This window comes from Sceloporus occidentalis, unplaced genomic scaffold, assembly GCF_023333645.1.
Source record: "Sceloporus occidentalis isolate IW3139 unplaced genomic scaffold, rSceOcc1.0.p SCAF_31, whole genome shotgun sequence".
Taxonomy (NCBI): domain Eukaryota; kingdom Metazoa; phylum Chordata; class Lepidosauria; order Squamata; family Phrynosomatidae; genus Sceloporus; species Sceloporus occidentalis.
In genome coordinates this window covers 1,269,334-1,287,296 of record NW_028317011.1, presented here as the reverse complement: position 1 = coordinate 1,287,296, position 17,963 = coordinate 1,269,334, and the positions used below count along the sequence as shown (strand labels likewise).

Sequence of the window (17,963 nt, the reverse complement as noted above, 5' to 3'; positions counted from 1 at the left end):
CCCAGCACCCAAACACTTGCCACCCCACACACAACAGTATACGGCAGCACTTTACCACAAAATGCACTTAGACATAGACACACACTCCTCCGCACCACTAACCCTAGGCTCATCCCTGACACTCTTAATATCATACGCTAATGTACACATTCAAACCCTATATGCTGACTCACACACTGATGCTAATACTATACATCAGCACACACGTCTAACACTATACACTAATACACTATACACTAATACACCACACGCTAACGCCAACATCACACACTAATGCTCATAAACTCACTCTAACACAAATACATTAATACATATATACACACTCCCCAACACCATAAATTAACACTCACTCTAACACTAAAGACTTATACTAAAGACGTACACTGTTTAGCAACGCAGCTCATACCCGGTGTGTAAGCAAATACCCTATGTGACAAACAACAGTATTCAGCAGCAGTGCCCAAACATGCACTCAATGTCCAGGTGATCTCTCAGGTGGGGAGGGCCCTCCAGTTGCCAACGGAGAACATATTGCCAGAAAGACCACACAATTCATGACAATACACATGGCATGTCTGATATCTCTAGAAATGCTTGGTGCTTGGTGCAATCGTTTTTAAATACCCGTGTTTGAAAACAATGATTAAGTTGCAGTTAAGTTTACAGAAGTCTTGCTAAAATTCCTATAACTTAAAACTTTCATGGTATTGACTGAAATGCAAGTGTTAAAATGAACACCGCACCCTTTTAAGTTACTTTTTATATTGAGCGAATAAATATTCCAATATATCATTTAGCCACTAGGTGTCACAAAAGGAAAATCAACACTCACTGGCCACATTATTAGGTACACCTTGCTTGTACCGGGTTGGACCACTTTTTGCCTTCACAACTGCCTTCATTCTTCGTGGCATACTTTCTACAAGGTGCTGGACAAAATCCTCAGAGATTTTGGCCCATATGGACATGATGGCATTACGCAGTTGCTGCAGATTTGTCGGCTGCACATCCATGATGCGGATCACCCACACCCCAAATGTGCTCTATTGGATTGAGATCTGGTGACTGTGGAGGCGATTGGAGTTCAGTGAACTCATTGTCATGTTCAATAAACCAGTTTGAGATGATATGAGCTTTGTGACATGGTGCATTATCCTGCTAGAAGTAGGAAGGGATGGACATGGTCAGCAACAGTACCCAGGTAGGCTGTTGTGTTTAAACAATACTCAAATGGTACTAGGGGGCCCAAAGTGTGCCAAGACAATGTCCCCCACACCATTACACCACCACCACTTGCCTGAACCGTCGATACAAGGCAGGATGGATCCATGCTTTAATGTTGTTTATGCCAAAGTCTGACCCTGCCATCTGGATGTCGCAGCTGGAATTGAGACTCATCAGACCAGGCAACGTTCTTCTAGTCTTCCATTGTCCAATTTTGGTGAGCCTGTGCAAATTGAAGCCTCAGTTTCCTGTTCTCAGCTGACAGGATTGGCATCCCGGGGTGGTCTTCTGCTGCAGTAATCCATCTGCTTCAAGGTTTGACATGCTGTGCGTTTAGAGATGGTATTCTGCATACCTTGGTTGTAACGAGTGGTTATTTGAATTACTGTTGCCTTTCTGTCATCTCGAACCAGTCTGCCCACTCTCCTCTGACCTCTGACATCAACAAGGCATTTAATTAATACATTTATATTTTGTACTTTTCCATCTACTTTGAATGTGGTTATAAATGCATAACCCATATCAAAGTACACAATGGGGTCCAGAGCATGTACGTAAAAGAAAATATACTTAGCGTAAAGCTCGGCCTTTTATTTCCACCACAAAACATGGAATACTCAAAAGACACAAAACATCCTCAAAAGATGAACTGACGTGCTGGCGTCATGCTGTCACATGTTCATTCTCGCAAAGCGAGCATACGTAAATGGGGGAATAGTTGTGTTGCAACTGTGTCCTTACTCAAGTGTGACCTTAAGGTGAATTTCCTTACAATGGGGTATGCCTGTATGTCTTTTAGAAGATGTCTCTCTACAGTACAGTGTAATATACCATTTAGCCACTAGGGGTCACAAAAGTCGAATATATACACATCACAAATATACATTAACGCATACACACACCAAGAGAAGAGAACCCTGCCCATGAGCTTGCCATTTGAGACATTACATTCAAAAGGAATAGTATGGGTAATTAAAGCAAAAGGAAGGATGCAACGAGGAAGTAGTAGCCCTCTTGTAGCAATAAATACAGGCTTACCCCACTATTCTAAGGAGTGTTTCTATGGAGCATTTCATAAGCCAAAATAGCTTGCGTAAGTGAAAAATGTTAGATAGCTGTATATATAAATATATATATATATATATATACATACCTGTATGTCCAGTGGAGAGGTTCAATAAAATGTCTCAGCCTCAATCATCCACCCTGACACACAACAAAAGTCTATAGAGGAAATAATTTTATTAGATTTTATTAGATAAGTAGGACATTAGCATTAGCTCCAGGCCGGCCCGACAATGGAGCCGAGTGGGGCAACCGCTCCAGGCGGCCCCAAGCCCTTTTTTTTTTTTTTAGCGAAAGAGAGAGAAAGGGGCGCCGAGCTTACCAAGCTGTCAGTACCCGCTCGGCGCCCCTCTCTCTCTCCTCTGCGGCGAGTCTCCCTGTTCGGTCTCGGTGCCGGCTTGTAATGCTGAGTGCCGGAAGATTTCCGGCGCTCAGCATTACAAGCCGGCACCGAGACCGAATAGGGAGACTTGCCGCAGGACTGCTGAAAGGTAAGTACAAGGGGGGGCGGCAGGGACGGAGGAAGGGTAGATAAGGGGGGGGGGCGGCAGGGATGGAGGGAGAGGAAGGGTAGATAAGGGGGGGGGGGCGGCATTTTGCCTTGGGCCGGCCCTGATTAGCTCAATGTGGTGTGTGAACAGAGAAAGTCACCCAAAGTATCACATGGCTTTCCACATGTATTTCTGTTGGAAGAAAATCTTATAAAGATCTGGAATTTAGTGGGAAGGTCACTCTACCCCAGATAACATTCTGCCCCCAGGGATGGTGCCTTTAATGAGGACCCCAACTTTCATGATCCAGCAAATATGGTTAAGATAGAATAGAACATGAGATAATGTTTGCTTAACTCTTGTATGTACTGGTATTTCACTGCTCACACCATAGCAAGGTAATGATACTACATTATTTCTGGCATCAATTCAGTTTTAATGGGAAATATTTTTTTCCCTACCATTTTAAATTAAAAAAAAATATGAAGAAAAGTAAAGTGCTACTAATTTGTACGGTTTGAGTTTCCCCATCAAGTAGGGACAAGTTGCCTTACAGGTTCTTGTTGATGCCCAAGTTGCTCATGCTAGTCGTAGTCGAAGTATGTAATGTATTTTCTGAAATATAGGAAAAACAGTGTTCAAAATTGCTAGTGTATTTTAAATAGTGTGTTTAAATACAACAATTTTTAAATACAAAAATCTGGTGAATTACATTTTTCATAATTTTTTACAACATTGGGGCCGCTTATGTATATATCATATACATACATAACAATGCTTCTGTTTTTTTAGAAATTGCCTCAGGAAATCATGTATTCTGATTGCACCAATATGTTAAAATTAGGAGTGAACCTAATAGGATTTTAAATGCCTCTTTGTTCCAGACACACAACGGAATTTACCACCAACATACGTTTTTGCTGTCTTGCTGTATGTGCTGCTGTCTACTGTCCTAATTTCAATATTTGGCTTACCTGTTCCCTCCCTAACTACCTCCCACATGCCTCCAGCAAGAAGATAACCACCCTACTGGGTGTCAATGTCACATCCCATCCCTTTATAAAACACCTGTGTCTCTGTGTTTCTCAAAGCGCTTACTGCAGCTCCATCTCGTCTTCTCTTCTGCATTACTGACCGATAGCAACAGGTATGTAACCCATGTTACCTCTTTCACTGTCTGCATCACTGCTGTTTCCACCTTACTCTCTATGGACCCCCGTAATACAGCTGGAGTATCCCCAGAATTGGGAATGGAAATAACACTGGGATGTTTGGAAGGTAGCTGGGGCTATCAAACCATTGGGGGATCTTGCAGGATTTTGTGGTAGGGATCATATCGAATGCTATATGTGCTTTAGCATATACATTATCTTGCACCTATGGCATTTTTATCTAAAAGAGGTTTGCAGAAGAGTTGTAGTTTCACTACAAGGTCACTATGCATTAAGGAAAACTAACTCAAGTTAGATTCTCCTTCAAGAAAACTATTCTTGTAAAAGAAACGTGCCAGAGATGGCCCATTATAATGCATAATGAAGCTGGTGAGTCGGAACCACAACTCTCCTGGAAACTCACCAGTAGATTATTTTAGCAAAAAAACTCCAATATCCAATAAAGAAGGTTGGGACACTGGGTTTAATATGCTTATATCTCTTTATATACTAAACAGGCAGTATACCTCTTACATTGCTGTGCCTTGTACATAAAAACGCTACTGAATTGGTCAAATTATTTGTTTATTTAGATACTTAACATGTGAAATGTTTAGGTATTGTGCTATTAATGCACTTCACCATGTGCAATTAAGACCACATGAAATATTTTGTTCTCGGATATAAAGAAATAAAGTTTATATGCAGCCGTGAGGTTTCCTGTAATTATTTCTTATCATTGTACTTGTTAAGCTTTCAGACTATTGCAATTTTAGTTGTAGTCAATGTTTAGTATTCACCCTGAATGTCTAAAATGATGGCTACTTTTGTCATCTTATTAATAACCAGCAATGAATGCCATGTTATATATATATATATATATATATATATATATATATATATATATATATAGGATGTCATTGATTTGCTTGAAGAGCCTCATGTATGCAAAGAGTTCCAGTATGGATGGTCATTAGTGGCTTTTTAGGTAAACATTTGGAACTTAAAGAGATATTTAACCTGTTAAAAAAAATCTGTAGCTGGCCATCTAAGAGCTGATGGGCTAAGACCAAGTCAGCTGAGACAGGAAGCCAAAGAAGCAATGTCCTCTCATTGTTCCAGATCCATTTAAATCCCCTCCTCCCTTCCGTCTTGGTGGAATCACATTGCTAGAATAGTAAGTAGGTTTGGTGCACAAATATCAACTTCCTTAGGCTAAACCTAATTTTGCCAGCCCCTTGTATACCACCCGCATCATATACATGTCCCCTCCCCCCCTGCATTGACAGAGCCTAAATCTGCAGTCCTCCTTCATTACAAAATGGAGCACCTGGATCCTGGAGGACTTATATATATAAAACCAGCAGCTGCCCGGCATAAGTTTGTTTGGGCGGCAGGAGAATTTCTGGGAGCTCACTCACTTGCACCGCTGCCTCTCTCCTCAATGTTGGGAGACAGCAGTTTAGGTGTTCAGGTGCCCTGTGCTGGCCACCCTCGTACTGCTGCTCCCCCATCATCACCACCAGAGTCACTTTGTCCCCTCCTTTACTGTTTCACAACTCTCTTTTTCTCCACCATGAAGTTCAGGTGTAGATCAAATATACAACACATAGAAACATAGCATTGCAGGTATAGAGCAACTGAATAACTGGAAAACCACAAGGAAAACTGAGCATTGAAGGCATAGATCAAATAAAAAATATTATTATTATTATTATTATCTTTTATTTATATATTTATTTATTTTTATATTAAAAATACATGGAAAACCTAAAACTGCAGGCATAGATCACAGGTCACACACCCTAAGGATCAGCCCTGGCATTCTTATTGCAAACATAGGACTTGCCCAGTACTCAGATTGCATCCACAGAACTTGTCGCGCATGCAGATTGCACACATATGACTTGCCCCAGCTCCCAGACTGCATCAACAGGAATTGTCTAGCCCCTAGATTACATTTGAAGGATTTGCTCCAGCACCCAGATTGCACATGTAGGACTTGTCCCAGCCAGGGGCATAACTAGAAACCACAGTTTCCCCGGGCCCCCCCAACTTCACCAAGCAAAATGTCACACAGTACCACCTTTGCCCCAAACAGCTTGTAAGTGCCTCTGCCCCCAAGGAGCTTATCAGTGCCATCTTAACCCCAAAGAGTATGTTTGTGCCATATTTGCCCCTAGCTTTGTATGTGCATTTTTTACTCATTGTCCCCCTTCCAGCATACTCTCTGGGACACATATGTAAACATACTTACAGAAATTACACACACTTACTCATACTCTCTAACACACACACGTACACATTAATTTTCCCCAGATCCCAGATTGCATCCACAGGATTTGCCTAGCACCCAGGTTAAATCCGCAGGACTTGTCCAGTACTCAGATTAAACAAATAGGACTTGCCCCAGCACCCATATTGCACACAGAAGAATTTGTCCCAGCAACCAGATTGCACACAGACACAGGATTTGCCCAGACTGCATCCACATGATTTACCCTAGCACCCAGATCACAAAGAGACAAAGTACTCTGGTACTTGCCCAGATTGCATCAACAAGATTTACCCACCACTTAAACTGCACCCACAGTGGCCTCCTCTCGGTCTCAGGTCTCCTCTCAGTCAGGGCTTGTATCATACTGGCTAATGTGCACTCTTTATTCATTATATACCCTTTAGGCCCAAAACAGTAACAGTAATGGATAGACTGTGAGAAGACACACATATACTCTACTCTACTCTTAAAGATGCCTGCCCATAAAAACATACTCCTGCACATAAACACATAGAATACACATGCACACTCATGTTTGCCGCTACACATAAACATCCTAGCTTACAATGTCCCTTGCATCAACACACTTGCTTGTCTTAGACATCTGTGCCCTAACATACAAACAGTTTCTCATTACCCCCTTTATCTCTCCCCTTTTCTTTGAAATCTCCTGTTTCTCATTATCTCTCTTCCATTTCTATGTATCTTTCTTTCTCTTTCTATTTATCTCTCCCTACCCCTCTCCTTTCTCTTTTTTCTCCGCTTCTCGTTGATCCCACATTCTCATTATCTCTCTCCTTTCTTTTTCCCCTTGAGCGGAATCTGTAGTGTTTTCCGCCAAACAGGAGGTGCCCTCACATCACTCTAGGTCGCAATGTACGTTGCTTATAGGTAGCGCCAGCCCTCTGTCAGCAATCCAATAACTGTATGCTGTCAGTGCTGGTCACTCAGAAAAAGCAGGTTGTAAATTCCAAGCAGCTTTCTCAAAATTCTTCAGGAATAGTAAAATGAATTATGGTAGATAGGACTTAAAAAAAAGACAAATAACAAATATCAGAGGCTTGTTAAGATACTATTTTTTCCTACATTTCCATTAGTGCATAATTAATAAAGCTGATAAAATGTGCTCCATTAATGTCGCCTAAGTCCTTGTCACGGTAGACACTCTTCAAGCAAAACACACATAAAAGCTTTTTTAAATCAAACTGAACTATGGGGCTGTTGCCTTTCCGTCCATGTTATCGGCTACCTTTGACTGATATAATAACTTTGTTTCATAACAATAGGAGAAATGGCATTTAATGAAGATTATCGTTCACTGGTTCAGGGTATCACAAGCCTGGACTTCACAGGAGACAGTGATCCCTGCAAACTACTTCTTACTGGAGATTCTGCATTCCCTGTGCTTGTGACTCCTGCAGGAGATGTACTAATAGCTGCATCTCGGTATGGGAAGGGCCGGGTAGTGGTTTTGGCCCACGAGTCGTATTTGAAGAATCCCCAATTTGCACACTTCTTACAGAATGCAGTGTCCTGGTTGAATCGATCCCCTGGAGCAGTAATTGGAGTTGACAATAGCCTAGAAACTTTGGCAAAGAGTCTTTCTGCATCAGGATGCAGTGTCCAAACCACCTATAATCTCAAGCAGGGCATAGGTGTTCTATGCACTATTCACAATAATGACAGCCACACTGAAGACATTATATCCTTTCTGCGGGAGGGTGGAGGTCTACTAATTGGAGCGGAGCCCTTAAAATGGGCAGACAGCAACAGAGATGGAAATATTTTGCAGAAATTTCCCGGAAACCAAGTAATATCAGTGTCTGGTGTTTACTTCACTGATAAATTTGGAGAAAAAGGGAACTTCAGTGTTAGTGAAAATATACCATGGAACCCAATTTATACAGAGTGAGTATATACGCACTATTCCTAGCTTCATTTGCACCTCTGACATAAATCTTGAATAGGGAATTTACTATTTATAATATTTTTTAATGTAAATAAGTATTGCACATCTCAGCCAGACACACTTTGAGAATAATAATACACATAAATACTTGTGATCACAGCCATCCTTGTGGTTCCTCTCTATACAGATAAATGCATTGGGAATGTTGGTCATGCTAGGGGAAACTTGAAGCAAAGTGCTCGGTGATAAGACCTTTGTAGTATTCCTTGCCCATGGAAACAGAGAGTTCACATCAAGGCTCTACGGATAGTGTTGTGTGCGTGAAGGAGAAGGGCTTCAAGATCATGTTGTATGCAGGCAGCAGAGAGACTGCTGGATGGTGTGTGTGGAAGGGAGAGAGGCTGATGCCCTTTTGTGCTTGGGGATTGCCAGATAAAGTGTGTGTGTGTGGGGGGGGAGAAACAGACACGGAGAGAGAAGGAAAAGAGGTAAGACAGAAAAATAAAGAGGGTGAGAGAAGAAAGAGAAATCAAAGAGGAAAAAGGTGTGTCATTGTAATGACATTCATATACACCAGTGTTATATATGGCTTTGAATTAACCGAACACAGAGTCTCACAAATGTAAAGAATAGCTCCCAGATTTTAATGCAATGAAATGCACTGAATCCATGCAAAAAATTACTTTAATATGAATTTAAAGTAAAAATAGAATATTGATGCAGTTCCACAATCACTCAGACCTTTCTTTGGTTGAGGAGTGGTGCGTGACTCTGCTAATTCTCCATCACATTGTCTGCACAATTTTTCCATTAAATCGCACACTACTCCAACTTAATCCATATTTGATTTGCTCTGGTATTTGTAGGAGGTGAAATGTTTTACGAGGTATGACGGCTATAGGTTTCACCTCAGCATTGAATGTACTATGCACAGCTGTGAGATCTCTTATGAAGTTCTATTCTTTCGAACTATCTATACACAGTGTATAAAGTGCTAATCAATATTTAAGTGTTTTCTCTTACAGTTTGAACTTTTCACTGGATTTGAAGCATCTTTTTCAAGGTGTGTCCAATGTGGACATCAGTGGTTCAGCTGTCCCATCAGAGCTTCTACTTCATGGACCTTTGACATTTCCAGTTGGATTGAGTGACAAAAACCAATGTTTTTTTGCTGCTGCATATTATGGAAGAGGACGTGTGGTTGTGGGGACACATGAAAGTTACCTAGATAAACCAGAACTCAAAAAAATCATCCTAAATGCCATATCATGGCTTGACACAGGCAAAAAGGGAACAATCGGAGTTCGTAATAAACTGGCAAAATTTGCCCAAATCTTGAAACAAGAAAGCATCAGTTGTAAAATATCAAACCTAGTCCCTGACCTCAGCATCTACTGTTGTGATTCCTACAGTGATAATGAGGCAGCAAGCATCCAACAGTTTGTAGCAGAGGGTGGAGGCCTCCTAATTGCTGGCCACGCCTGGTATTGGTCTTATGGAAAATCAGTAGAAAGTGTATTGTCCGCTTACCCAGGAAATAAAATTCTGAATAAGTTTGGAATTAGTATCCTTGGGAGGACTGTCCCTCAAGGTATCTATAAGACATTAGATCCAGAGAGTGCTGCAAGCTGCTATCACTTCCCCAAAGCATTCTGCCAGCTGCAGAAGGACTTAGAAAGTGGGGTAGAAATAAAACCTCCTCTGAAGTCCTGGTTGCAAAACCTTAAACAAGATATCTCAAGTTACTTGAAGCTGCCAGCTTGCCCTCTCATTTCTTGCCAACAGCAAAGGTTTGCAAGTCTTCTTCAGGGGTGTACAATACCCAATGTTAGCAAAGAACGTCCTGTGAAAAGTGACTCCAAAGAAGCTTTGATCCTCAGTTTGGCTCAAGATGTCTCCTGTCTAAGCCTAGAAAACAGCCAGAGGTTGGACAACGTTCAAGACCAGCCAGCAACTACTGTGCAGATAGATGCTACAAATCCAGGTAACACTAGGTACTCAAGAAAAGCGTTTCACTGTTGTCATGTCAGACATTTCTAGACTCTACATGGGATTGATTTTTATGTTTCTCAGTCAATATATTTTATATTTACATCTAAATAATTATCTGTACAATGCCACATAGCATTTATAATGCATGCACAATATACATAAAACATATCTATGGAACATGTGACTGTATCATATTTGCTAATCTTGTTTTTCCCTCCCAGGTGATGATGCCTGGAGAAGCACTGGGCTGTACTTGCCTCCCGGAAAAACAGTAGTAATTGTGTTTCCGGCTTCAGCTGTGGGAAAAGGTCTTAAGGTAGCAATACCAAACTGAATTTAAAATCTCAAAGGGTGCATTGTATCAATAACCAAACATGGACAGATCAGGAGAATTATTGTTTCTCCATCCTATCTCCAAGACTGGGCCTGGCTGGAGTTGGATGGTTGGAAAGGGAGAAAGACTGCGGAAGGCCTAGCTGTTGAAGTGATTAAGGGAATAACAAAGAAATGAGCAGAAAGGCAAAGAGGCAGAAATAAGATTGTAGGGTAGAAGAAATATACCCGACCAAAAATGTTTATTTTTATTCTAACTTTTCATATGCTTCAAGTTCATTTGGAAGCATAGATAGGAAACCATTGATGAGGTCCTGCTACATATCTTAATTGTTCTATAGCTATAGATTATATTCCATTTGTCATTACCAGGATCATTTACCTTTGTTCCATAACCACTGTAAAATCATACTTCTTGCTAAGAATTTTGGGTGCCTGACATACAGGAAGCCTGGTCAAAAATAGTAGGAAAAGAAACTTGCCTTCACTGTGTCATGGAGCGGTATTTGTACATAGAGACACCTAGAGGCAAATCCAACCTTGTACTTCACATATGCAGCTTTATATACATGTGGTGTTATCTAGGTGCAGATTGGCTGTCAAACAGATGACCTGAGTTCTGCAAACAATTTATGCCGAGCCCCAGTGGTTGTAAACAGAACATCTGTGCTTAGTGAGAAGGTTTTAGCATCCTGTGTTTGGGGTGGACTCCTCTACATCATTGTGAAATCTAAGTGCACTCTGGGTATTGTTCCCATTAAAGTGTATGGAGCAGAACCAGCTCCAACATATATAAAAGGTAAGTTTGGAATTTTGTGGCACTGTTTTTTTTTAATATAGTTTGTTCTAAGGACAAATTAAAATCTGAAATTTTCTTGTCATGTATTTTAAAGCCTTGTTGTTTCTGATGATTATGTACATGCCCATATCAGATAATCTTGCTATATCATAAAGCGTGCAATGGTAAGAATATCCACTTCTTATTGGTTAAAGAGAAGTCCTTGTGTGTTATATTTTCAAAAGACCTCTTCTCCATACTAAAACATGTAACAATTTGTATTGCATGGACAGAATGAGGACTTAAGTTGCTATTTTGTAACACATTTTCCCGTAGCTCCTGAGCATTGCTGGGGCAGATTGCCTAACTGGGACTTTCTGCCCTTTTTCTCTTATAAACAGAATCTTGATGGGAATGGATGTGTCTAAGTGTTTTACCGCTCTTAAGGGTCACAATAATGTGCATAGAAAGTGGTCTTATAAAGTAGGTTGTGTGCACATTGTTTAACAAATTAATTCTATCTAAAATGGAAACAAATGGGGGAGTATTCTTGATTAAGTCTGACTGAACATGAGCCTGGTTATATAAACATGTGGTTTACCAATAATGCTCAAAATCAGTTTGAAAAAACTTGTAGATGAGCCCAATTTTTCTCTTGAACTGTGTTCTTTTTTTCTCTCGAACCGTGGTGGAATATACTGTATTAGTTTCATGCTAGATCCAATATATGCTAATTAATTGTGGTCGCCTTGTTGCTTTAAATGACTTTAAAATGACTACCAGATACATTATTGTGTTGAAGTATCAATCCAACTGATTTTTACTTTCTCTCAGGCCAGACCAACCTCTCAGACTGGCAGCAAAACATCCGTAATCTCCCAGCTCCATGGGCTGAGTTAATTGGAGAAAACCTGATTCTGACAGTGCCCTCGGACTCAATCCGCGCACTAGATGATCCAGAAGCACTTATGTCTATGTGGGACAAGATCATGAAAGCGGTTGCTGAGCTTGCAATGACTCCTCTAAAGTTTTTACGGCCAGAGAGAATTGTGACAGATGTGCAAATCTCAGTTGGTAAATACCTTAGACCTTGTACCAACAGTAATCCAGAATTAAAGTGTTTAAATACTAAAATATGGTAGTGCTAGACCCGGAGGACTGTGAGAACTATTTTGTTTTACATGTGAACTACAGTATGTAGTCCAAGTAAGGAATTGTCCTGTCCAGGTTACTTTTAGTTATCAAAGACAGATCCCTATATAATTTGGCACCCTCTCCATTTCTGCTTAGCCATCATCAATTTTTCACCATGACTTATCAATTTAAGATATTTAGTCTTTTGTTTCACTTACTTGGGTTGCATATTTAACTTTTTTAAGATAAAACAGCAAAACAAACAAGTGCAACTGTCAATGTCAATCTATCATAAAGAGACATGTCACGCAAATGGAATGTCTTATAGATAGGTCACTGGGAATCTGGTGCAAGTGCTATTCATCAAGTAATAATATTAACTATATAGAATAATTCATTTATTAGTAACAAACAAGACCCACATCCAGTCACCTAACTCAACATTTATTAGTTTTTTTCTTCCCATAAAAGTATATGAAGAAGACAAAACAAACAAGTTGATTGACACCCACATCTTTGAAAATGCTTTAAATTATTATTTTCTAGATAATAAAGCCAACAGTACTGTGGACATATTGGACAGAATGATAATTCTTAAATTTCAAAAATCTCCTTGTAAACAATGTTTGGGGTATAAACTGTTTTACTCGAGGGAAGCAAGGAATCCTATGTGAGAGTATGAAGATTTTCACCCTGACTGCCTTTTCAGCTGTAGCTCTAGGAAAACCGACATGCGATTGTTCCAGACGAAATACGGGTTGGGACAAATATATTCCAACCTTACTTAAAGTCGGCTCATTGCAAAACTTAAATGTACAGGAGGGTACCAACGTGACATGGCATCCATGTTACTGTAAAAAAAAAAACAGTGTTCTGTATCATGTAGGTTACCTGACATTTGCAATAATGCACAGTATTTACTTACAACCCAATGGTTTTTTTTAGCCTAAAGGGCTAATCGCGGTATAATGCCAGTAAAATTGGTTCAAGGATGTAAGGGAAAAATTCCAGCAAAATTGCCTCTAAGGCGTGACACTGGTTATCAATCAATTATATTCAATCAAAAATATATTATATTCAACAGCGTATTTTACTTTGAAGGTAATTTGGCGTTTTTCTGTTAATTTAGCTTTAAAAAGCAGTTGAAGCTATTACTGAGCTCTTCTGTTTGAAAGCAATGCGATAACATACTGCATTACTCAGATTACCCAGATCTGTTTTATTATAGAGATAGAAACATGGTTGGTTATGTTAACACAATAACTGGTCTGGAGCTGTAACTCATCAATGCCAAAGATAATTGGACAGCTCGGTACTGATGCTAAAGCGCTGCATAGCTTAGTTGTCATGCAAATGACAATGAAAGACTGATTGATCTTAACTTATATAGGTAGAAGATATATGAACAGTAGAAATATTAGGATAAGAGGTCATAGTCTACTATTAGAGGGTCATATGCTTAGATTTAAGGTAAGAAGGTTTTCATTCAAAGAAGACTCATAGATAAATTGACTCAGTTTCCAGTGGAAGTGATGAAAACTAATACAGTGAAGGAATCAAGACATACATGGGAGAGTAATATTAAACACAAGGCTGAGTTTTGAGGACTTTCAGTTACTAGAGAAAGGGACAGTCCAAATAGTCCAAATGGTTCCGATATGCTTGTTTGAGTATCACTCTACTGTAAGCTTTCTAGGAGCATACAGATTCAAGATAGAGCCATCTAAAGCCATACAATAATGAGTGTGTGCCTATAATGTTTAACAGCTGTTAAATTCCTGTCCTCTGTGACTGGAATAGATTGTATTTTGGATATTTTTTTTTATTACTACAGGTTTTATGCATTCTGGCTACCCTATTATGTGTCACTTTGAATCAGCAAAGGGAATGGTTGACCTTCAGAGTATCCAGAAATCCGGAGTATGGGGGTCTGCACATGAGCTTGGGCACAATCAGCAGAAAGGGTATTGGGAGTTCCCCCCACATACCACGGAGGCCACATGTAACCTATGGTCTGTTTATGTACATGAGACCGTCCTGGGAATTCCACGAGATCAAGCTCATAAAAGCCTACAGCCAAAAAGCAGGGATGAACGAATCAAAGCCTATCTGAAAAATGGAGCTATCTTAGACCAATGGTCTGTGTGGACTGCACTGGAAACTTATCTGCAGGTAACACATACATGAATACATAATATTGCTTTAAATGGATCACGAGTATTGGAATAAAAGAAAAATAAAATTGCTATTATATCCATATTACGCCATTTGTCACAGCCACACAAAAAATTTTGTCCATAATTATAGAACCAATGATCTTAAGCACAACAAAACAAGCATTGCAATGAAGTACAAGCAATAGTTATTTCTATTAGCTGTTAAAAAGCATAGGTTTGTTTTCTTTTTCTTATAGTGGAGCAGAATGTTGATTAATTGAATAATGAATCAATTAATACTAGTTTTGTAGCTCATATTGAATTCAGTTTGGTTCCTCGAGGAATTTTTTTCTCTTTTATTGTCATATTGACGAACTGGCTTTCTGGCCTCCTGATTTTGGTACAGGTGGCTAGTTTAAATAATTTCAGTTGTCCCGGCATCAGAAAGTAGAATTTTTCTCATGCCACATGGTTAATGTCTTAGTGAAAATGCCTTTGGAATAACATTTACCACTAGTGAAATGTTTCATTCAAATCATTAAAAAAAAAAGTATGTAATAGTTTTAAAACATCCTTAAAGTACATCATAGCACAATGAATTCAAGTAGTAATTTAAGGCCTTCTAGTTTAAAATATTGGGAGTGGATATCCTCCAGAGGGTATTGCCCAACTGCAATCATATGAAACAGTTTTGAGAACTCCATGGTTTATCCAAGACTTTTATGTAACTATAAATATCTATGTCTATTTTTCCAGTTACAAGAGGGCTTTGGCTGGGACCCGTTCAAAAGTGTTTTCTCAGAGTATCAAACTTTTTCGAATGTCCCCAAGGACAAAAAGGAGAAGATGAATCTGTGGGTGGAGACATTCTCAAAGGCTGTGGATAAAAACCTCGTTCCATTTTTCGAGGCCTGGGGATGGTCTATCAATGATGAAACCCGTAACAAACTGTTCTCCCTAGCTGAGTGGGAGAAGGATCCCATGAAGTCGTATACAGCAGCAATCAAAGCATAAGAATGCTAAAAAGAAATCTAGCTCTACTGTGGTAATGCTCATATTTAGGTTGTGGTTTTTATCAGGAATTTCAAGCTTTTGAAATTTATATGGTTGACTAATTCTGGAACTAATAATGTTAATCTCATGCATTTTCTTTTAGATAATTACAATAGAAAAATAGAGTTAGCCTCTAGAAATATAATCACAAACGTAGCTACTATTTTCATTGGTGCTGTGCGATTTAGAATCATCTCATTCAGTAGAAAGCTATTAAACTGAAGCTTAATATAGCAATTAAGTGTGCAAAGATGTTGACAGGCTCATTCAAGATATGAATCACAAGCCCATGCTAGCTTTAACAGAACTTTAACCACGCAACCACAAATACAAAAAGTGTAAACAACCCCCCAAATATATATTACACAGACTCAATAACCACACATCAGATATCTTCTTTCCGCTTGTGGAAAGTGGTTTCTACAGAAATAGCAGCACCTAAAATGTCAATTTTGCTATTTATTACAGATATGAAGGGGGGGTATAATGATACATAGTGGTAACAAGTTGTAGTGGTAACAAGTATGGTGATGAAAGCAGGGCTTAGCGTTTCAATTAAAATGTTTTGTTCATTCATTCACGCATTCTATGCCTATTTAAACTTAATCAAAGACCTGATAGCATTTGTTCATTAAATATGCTGGAACCTATGTGTTGTCCTTTTTGGTTTTTTTATTGCTAGATGTTCTTTAAAAGGGTGTAAAATGACGCATATGGGACTATAATATTTACGAAGAACATTACATGATGCCTTTAGCTGAAATACAATACTTTGCTATTTTCACGATAGTGCAGTGTTTCTCAGGTCTCAACCTGAGGTATGTATAAAATTAGCTGAGAATCACGAATGTACCACATGAATGATTTCAGGAAAAACATTTTACACAAAAGACCAACATTTGCCTTACTATTTCTGATACTTACAAGCCATTATCATCCACAAGACATCTATTGAAAGACGTCTAACATTGCAAGCCCACAACTGATGGACAAAAGCCAACTCACTAGAAGAGATGTCAGGTTTTCAGTTAACCTATGTAGGCACTTGGAAGCCAATTTAAGTGACTCTTGCATCCACTATTGTGAATTTGGCTTTGGATTCGAAAGTGCTTTATGCATTAGTGAATTGGGGACAGTATTTATAGAGTACACTATGGGTACTATAATCAGACATATATATACCAACATATTATCAGGGGATTAACTTTTTACGTAATAGACTATCTCTACCCAATGTAGTAACGGTTTCATATACTTCATCAATCAATTCATTTGGATAACCCCTTATACTAAATTTCTTAGCCATATCATGTAATGTGTGAATTTATACCTGACCATCTGGGACAATAAATATCTGCAAAAAACAGATGAAAGAGTCTTTTAGTATGTGAAGGGTCACATCTCAAAAGATTATTCTTTTTGGTAGGCTTCATGTACAGTTCCATGGTGTGAGTCTCCTCACATTTTATTATCATAGTATCCAGAAAACCAATAGCAGATAGACTATGTGTCAATTTAATTTCCTCAGAATACTAGAGGTTCTCCAATGTATCCCCCCCACACACAGCAAACACATCATTGATATAAAAATACCCATAACAGATACAATAGGATGGTATAGATACATTCTCCTCAAAGTATGACAGATATTCACATATGTGGGGGCCACATTGGAGCCCATTGCTGTACCATGGACCTGCAGGTAAAGGTCTCCATCATATAGAAACTAATTTTCTCTCAAAATAATATCTATTAACTCCATCCAAAACTCCAACAATTTGTCATGGTACCCCAACCTCATTGCCAATAATCGCATAGCTTTTACCCCATCATCTGAATACAAAGTATGTATTCAAATTTACTCTGATGTTTTCAACTTTCAACAATAAATAAGTGGTGTCAATCAAAAAATGTTACATTTTTCAATACAGGTCTAAAGACCTGGTCAAGAAAAATTAAAAGTGGACTGAAAAAGACTCCTATAAACCCCATGTCACTATAGACCTGCCTATACAGTGTCAGTGTTCTCCTGTCTGGTGGGCGAATCTGGGTTTGGTGGATGCCAGGAAAATGCTACCAAGCAAAATGCACAGTGGTGGAAGAATGATAGTGGTCTGGGGCTGTTGTTCAGAGTTTGAGCTATGCCCCTTAGCTCCAGGGAAGGGTTATGTTACAGCATACAAACATTCCTTAGACAATTGTATGCTTCCAGCTTTGTGGCATACTTTTATGGAAGGCTTGTTCCCATTTCAGCATGACTGTGACCCTGTGCCCAAGCAGGTTCCAAAGACATGGTTTGACAAGTTTGGTGTGGAGGAACTCCACATTTATCACAGAGCTCTGACCTTAAGCCCACTGAACATGATTGGGATAATTAAAATGCCTTTTATGAGCCATGT

The 17,963-nt window shown here is 39.3% G+C and overlaps 1 protein-coding gene across 1 annotated transcript; it reads left to right on the top strand.

Moving 5' to 3' along the window:
- Positions 1-7,500: 7,500 nt before the first annotated feature.
- On the top strand, positions 7,501-15,525 carry LOC149298681 (TRPM8 channel-associated factor homolog). The gene is made up of 7 exons (XM_089487042.1): positions 7,501-8,117; positions 9,144-10,102; positions 10,332-10,426; positions 11,029-11,242; positions 12,056-12,295; positions 14,190-14,527; positions 15,268-15,525. The coding sequence occupies exons 1-7, from the start codon at positions 7,501-7,503 to the stop codon at positions 15,523-15,525; spliced, it is 2,721 nt and encodes a 906-aa protein (XP_089343168.1).
- Positions 15,526-17,963: the final 2,438 nt, after the last annotated feature.